General features: G+C 38.3%; 1 protein-coding gene across 1 annotated transcript; it reads right to left on the bottom strand.

The window, feature by feature from the left end:
• Positions 1-200: 200 nt before the first annotated feature.
• Positions 201-1,875, bottom strand: LOC132237613 (beta-defensin 110-like). The gene is made up of 2 exons (XM_059702246.1): positions 1,833-1,875; positions 201-340 (listed from the first exon to the last, which is right to left on the bottom strand). Exons 1-2 carry the CDS (start codon positions 1,873-1,875, stop codon positions 201-203), a joined length of 183 nt encoding a protein of 60 aa, XP_059558229.1.
• Positions 1,876-6,450: the final 4,575 nt, after the last annotated feature.

Genomic DNA, 6,450 nt, shown 5'->3' with positions numbered 1-6,450 from the left:
AATACAAAGAAATTGAGCAATGAATAGACAAAATAGAGATGGTAGATAATTTTTATTTATGTAAATAGTGATATTTCAAATTCAAAGGGCATTATTTCCATTACACACTGCAAATGTTTTCTTTTTACCTACTTTTAAATTAAGAAAATGCACCTCTGTTCCAAACTTTGATGCTCAGCAGTACTCCTCTTGTCCAGAGTTTATATGCAACACTGTTTTCTCCATCTAACGCAGTATCCATAATCGTACTCATCATCATCACAAAATGTTTTACAGAATCCTCTCACTCTTTCGCATCTCTCAAGTCTATATTTCGGTTTTTCATCAAAGTTACTTCTGGCTGCAAAGAAAGAGAAAGACATCAGTCCAGTTTCTCATTCAGGGCTCTTCCTACTAAGGGGAGAAAAAAATTCTGTTGTAAGTCGTGAGATCATGTTTGTGAGAGATGGAGATTCTGGGATGGTTGTTTTATAGCACAATTTATCACTGTTTCAGAAGTGACCAAGCCCCAAACATTGCACTTGCACAAAATGTGTATGCCCTTATCTTATATCTCACATCAGTATTGAACTTCAGCTGGCACCTAGAGGCTCTGCCCTCTCATCTGTTTTTCTTATTTTATTAAGACCAGATTTACTTTCCCATGTTTTCATTGAGATGAGGTTTATAGTACTTTACACACATGTAATTTCATTTGCATATGCTCTCAGTTTTTTCATTAATATTATTTTTAATCCTCACCTGAGGATTTTTTCCCCCCATTGATTTTTAGAGAGAGTGGAAGAGAGAGGGAAAGACAGAGAGAAACACATTAATTGCTTGCCTCCTGCAAGACCTTGACCAGGGCCTGGGCCGGGGAGGAGCCTGCAACCAAGGTACGTGCCTTTGACCAGAATTGAACCTAGGACCCTTCGGTCCACAGGCCAATGCTCAATCCACTGAGCCACGCCAGTGAGGGCTGTTCTCAGTTTTTTCAAACCTACTCTTATTGCCTCTTCAGAGAACCATTTGGTCAATGCTTTCTTCTCCATTCCAGATCTCACTCTAAATTGAAATATCCTTTTATTTTGCTGGAACAAATGGATATGTAGCTTTCACCAGTCTACATGTTTTAGTACTAAATTATATGTATTTTTCCTAAACATTAGTTATACTTTTATTCTTGCAGCCAAAATATAATCTCTTAAATGTTAGTTATAATTTATTCTGATTCTTTGCTATCTCCTACCCTGAATAGCCCAATAGGCATATAAAATAGAGATGGTAGATAATTTTTATTGTAACACAGTAGGCATGAAGATAGCAGATCAGAGACTAAAGCACTTTAGCTAGAAGCATAGAAACTCAGTTGTGCTATACATTAAGCACTTAATAAAAAGATGATCCCCAATTTAGTCCAGTTTGTTGTGAATCATCTAAGAAATGCAAAGAAGGATGTTCTGAGATTCCAAACTCACATTTTTGTGTTTATGCATTAAACCAGGGGTCCTCAAACTTTTTAAACAGGGGCCCAGTTCACTGTCCCTCAGACCATTGGAGGGCTGGACTATAGTTTTAAAAAAAACTATGAGCAAATTCCTATGCACACTGCACATATCTTATTTTGAAGTAAAAAAACAAAACGGGAACAAATACAATATTTGTATTTGCATGTGGCCCGCAGGCCATAGTTTGAGGACCCCTGCATTAAACTATAGTAAAAGGAAGTAAATATTTTTGTTACTTTAAGATTTTATTTCTCTTAATGATTCAATTATGACCAATGCCTTTAAATAAAGATACTTGGAAGTCAGAATTATTTATTTCCCCCCAAATTTTATCATAGTACTTACTTATCTTAAATAAGTCATTCCGTCTATAGGACAGAATATACATAACCAAAATATATTTTGAACAAACATAGCCAAATATTTTGGATATTAAATTTTGCATATGTCAGAAAAATAAAGAAAACATTTTCATTAAAATATGGAGAATAAATTACATTGAGTTTAGATCAGAAGTATATTATGTCAACTCATAGGACCTAATTGGCAGCCTAGCATCTAATTGAAATTCAGAATGGTTTCATCTTAATTTCATATGTCTGCTATTTATTTGAGTACCTAAATTTCTCCAAGCATTAGGTTGGGATCTGGACAGAAACTTCAAATGTATAGAATGTAGAGAAGATTTTAAATGTACATACTTTATTATTAACATTAATAAAGTTAGCAGAAAAGAGATGGAAGTTAAGCTTAAAGTGCAAGAAATTGTCAGATGGGTTTTGACATATGAATATATGTATCTCCTTTGGGAATGGGAAACTAATTCATGATGACAGAATCCCTGGCCACTGGTGAATTTTGGTGAAAGCTAAAGTTATGTCAGAGCCATACTTGATATAATTTAAAGTCGGGGAGAGGGTGATATATTATTTAACTAAAAAAAAAAAAAAAAAAAAAAAACTTTTGCTGGGATAAGTACTTTTTAAGCTAATTAACATTCCTAAGACCCTGATATCTTGTCAACCCACCAAATCCAGGTTGAGTTTTAAGATATGCTAAATTCAGAAAAGAGAAGTATGGATTCATAATGATTATTGGTAACATTAAAATATAATAATGTTCTTTTTATTTTCTCATTATTTCAAATGACAGAAATGTTTCAAATCATGAAGAAACCTACAGAACTACATGATCTGGAAACAAAAAGCTTGTGTTGCAAAATTGGTTCTATCACTTCTCAGTTATTTGCAAAAATGTATAAATTTGGAATCATAATTATGTCATGTGGAAACTATAAATGTGAACAACATAACCTCAAAGTGTTTTTGTGAAGTTGGTTATGTAATGTTTACACTGTACAATGCTATACAAATATCACCCATGAGTGCATAAGTATTTATGTATTATTTAAAACTAGTTGGCTTATATCACATGAAAACAAAAATAAGCCCTAGCCACTTTTGCTCAGTGATCACAGGTTCCATTCTGGTCAAGGGCACATACCTTGGTTGCAGGCTTGATCCCTGGCCCAGGTCAAGGTACATGCAGGAGACAACCAATTGATGTGTCTCTCTCACATGGATATTCCTCTCTCTGTCTCCTCCCACTCCCTTCCACTCTTTCTAAACATCATTGGGAAAAATATCTTCTAGTGAGGATTTGAAAAAAAAAAAAAAAAAAGCCTGTTTGGAGGGAGGACATGTAGCATCTCTTTCACCTACTGATACTTCTGTACTTTTATAACATCACTGGAGAAATGAGGCCTAGCTTGGGACAGTAGAAGGAATATATGTTCCAGAAATGTTTCTGGGAGTCTGGGCAAGAATGAAATACTACAAATGCGGCGGAGATACACTGGGCAGCAACCTGGAACAAGTTGGAACAAGTCCTGTAAACACAGGCAGAGGGACAACTCTGTTAGGGAATCAGTGGTGAAAAGCTCAGGGCCCCCTTACAGGTGATTCGATGTTAGTTTTCCCAGGCCTTGTGGGGGGTTCTCTGTCCTCCCAGGAGAAATGTCTGGCGTATATCTGCCCATCTGCTGGCAAATTACGTATCTGCAGATTGCCTTTTTGCCAACCTCATGGTACTCCCTGCAAATAGAGGGGCGGAGTTGGATGTAGGAGGAGGTAGGCTTGGAAGACATCTACTTTTTCTGGGTCCAAGTTGAAGTCAAGGTAGGAGCAAGGCCATGGGTCAGTGAAAGTCTGTATAATTTGTCTGAATCTTACAGAATCAGACGCTAGTAGGTTTCAATCCTGTATACTCTATTTATTAGCTGCGATGTATTGAACCAATTATTTGGTTCACTCTAGTTCACTTTCCTTATGAAATTGAGGTTTTGGGGGAGTTCTAAACACTATAATGAGAAAGTATGTAAACTTATACAGTGTTAAAAAAGTAATAAGCCTTCAAAATTAGGTGAGGGCACGAGTAGGGGGTGTTGGGGGGCAATGGGGAGATAAGGAAACATATGTAATACTTTAATCAATAAAATACAATAAAATAAAATAATTAGGTTATTTGCATATCCTTTGCTTTTACTTCCCTTTGGGAATCCTACTTCAAACTGACCCCAGGTGAAGCATTGCTATTCGAAGTTATGACCTGCTCTAGTGGAAGCACAATCCTCAAGTCTTAAAGCACTAAATAAGGCCAGCTGTCTGCCTTGTTCTCTGATCTATTTCAGCATGTAACAAAATACTTGAAACAACATGCTCATCAAATGTGCAAATAACTGACAACGTGACCCAGTGAATGAATATGTTATCACGGATAAGAATCTAAGTGCTGTACTATACTAAAAAAATCTCTCTGGGCTTTATTGCAGTCTCTCCATCAGTTATTCCCCATATCCACGGAGTAAATGACTTAACCCCTATGCTACCTTCTTCAACTGTAAAACCTGTTTAATAATTTATGCCTATTTCAGAGGGTGATATGGCATCTAATGAGCTAATAGATATGGAAATAGTCTCTAGCTTATGATTAGTCAAGTACGGTTACATTGTCATCAGTGTGAGTGATTTATAGATTTGTAGCAGATTTTTACAAATAACCCTTTACTAGCTCACTGATTTTTCTTTATTATTACTTTGAAATGAAGGGACTGCCTTCTCCCGTGATCTCTACAGCATGCTTTAGTAAGCAGCTGTGTGGTACTTGGCCCTGTGCTGAATACAGATGCAAAATGAATGGAATAGCTAAACGCCTTACCCTCAAAAAGCAGTCAACGTTTGTTAGGCAATGATGACACAGAAATGGAAACAATATAATATCACTTGTGAAGACAATTCTGGGATATAAATAAAATGGCCTTGGGTTTGTGGTTTTTTTTTAGTTTCTCTTTCTGAGAGTTCATTTTTGGTGTATAAAAAATGCCTTTGATTTCTGGGTGTTAATTTTGTATCCTGCTATGTTGCCAAATTCAATTTTTATGGAGTCTTTAGGGATTTCTATGTAATGTAATATCATGTCATCTGTGAATAATGACAGTTTTACTTCCTCCTTTCCAAGTTGGATGCCTTCTATTTTTTCTTCCAGTCTGATCGCTGTGGCTAGGACTTCCAGTAGTATGCTGAATAAGAGTGGTGAAAATGGATGTCCCTGTCTTGTTCTTGTTCTTAGAAGAACAGAAAAAAGAATTCAGATATTGACCCGAGCCATTACCCTCAATTAACATTTGACAAAGGAAGCAAGGGCATACAATGGAGTCAAGACAGTCTCTTCAATAAATGGTGTTGAGAAAATTGGACAGGTACATGCAAAAACAAACAAACAAAAAATGAAACTAGACCACTATACACAAGAATAAACTCAAAATGGATAAAAAGCTTAAATATAAGTTGTGAAACCCTAAAAACCTTGGAAGAAACCACAGGCAGCAAAATCACAGACATCTCTCATAGCAATATGTTTGCTGATACATCTCCTAGGGCGATGATGACATAGAATGGAAACAATATGGTATCACTTGTGAAAACACTCCTGGGATATAAATAAAATGTCCTTGCAGCATATAATAAAGAGGTATAAACCCTTCCTGGAGAAGACTATTTTACTATTACTACTATAACTCATTAGTCAACAGAGCCCAATATCAACAGTACAATGATTGAAACTTCTTCTGAGAGCCAATTTTTTTAAACTTAAACTATCTAGGTAGGTACATTGTTATTAACTTAATTAGGGTACTCCTAAACTGGCCTTTACTAAAAATGTCCTCAATCTGATTGAGGCACGTTCGCTGAAGTCGACCCCTTCCAACTCTCCCATCCACACGCGTCTTGTATACTTGTTTCAGATAGACGAGTGTGAATGGGAGAGTTGGAAGAGGTCCACATCAGCGAACGAACCTCAAAACAATGTACCTCCCCCGTGCTGCGTCTCCCCCGGCCCTGCCTGTGCCATGTCTCCCGTCGCCAGACCGACCGACCCCCCCCCCCCCACTTCTTCTAACGCCACTTCTTCAAAATAGGGATGTGAGGGCGATCTGGCTGCGACATCTGTCACCCCATTGATCGCCAGGGTTGATTGGGCTGATCTGGCTGGCTAGGCGGGTGTCCCCCTCCTCCCTCACCAATCCATGATCCATGTGCAGTCCCTCCCGAAGCTGCGCGCTCTGTCGAAGAGGACAACCTTCCCCCCCCCCCCCACCCCAGGAGGGGACCGGTCTTCGGTCAAGGGTATACGAGTAGCTGTGCTCCCCTGCTAGAACCTCCAAACAAGCTCTCAAAATAGACTCGCCCAGGCCGAAAACCGACTTCTGCGCATGGGCCACGAAGTTTCAATTGCACTGTACGTGGGCGCCCACACGTGGTCTTTTGTGGAAGAGCCACACTCTAGGGGCCAAAGAGCTGTATGTGGCTCAGGAGCTGCGGTTTGCCAACCACTGTCCTAGGGCAAGGGAACTGAGGAGAAAATAAACAAATGGGACTACATCAAAATAAAAAGCTCTGCACAG

This window comes from Myotis daubentonii, chromosome 6 (genome assembly GCF_963259705.1).
Source record: "Myotis daubentonii chromosome 6, mMyoDau2.1, whole genome shotgun sequence".
NCBI lineage: Eukaryota > Metazoa > Chordata > Mammalia > Chiroptera > Vespertilionidae > Myotis > Myotis daubentonii.
Note: the sequence above shows the minus strand (reverse complement) of the source record. Positions and strands in the feature narration are given on the sequence as shown.

Excerpts from the sequence above, each read along its gene's own strand:
- LOC132237613 (XM_059702246.1), bottom strand. The coding sequence starts at position 1,875 with ATGTATATTCTGTCCTATAGACGGAATGACTTATTTAAGATAA. Across the intron at positions 341-1,832 it reads GAATGACTTATTTAAGATAA|CCAGAAGTAACTTTGATGAA; the intron begins GTAAGTACTATG and ends CTTTCTTTGCAG.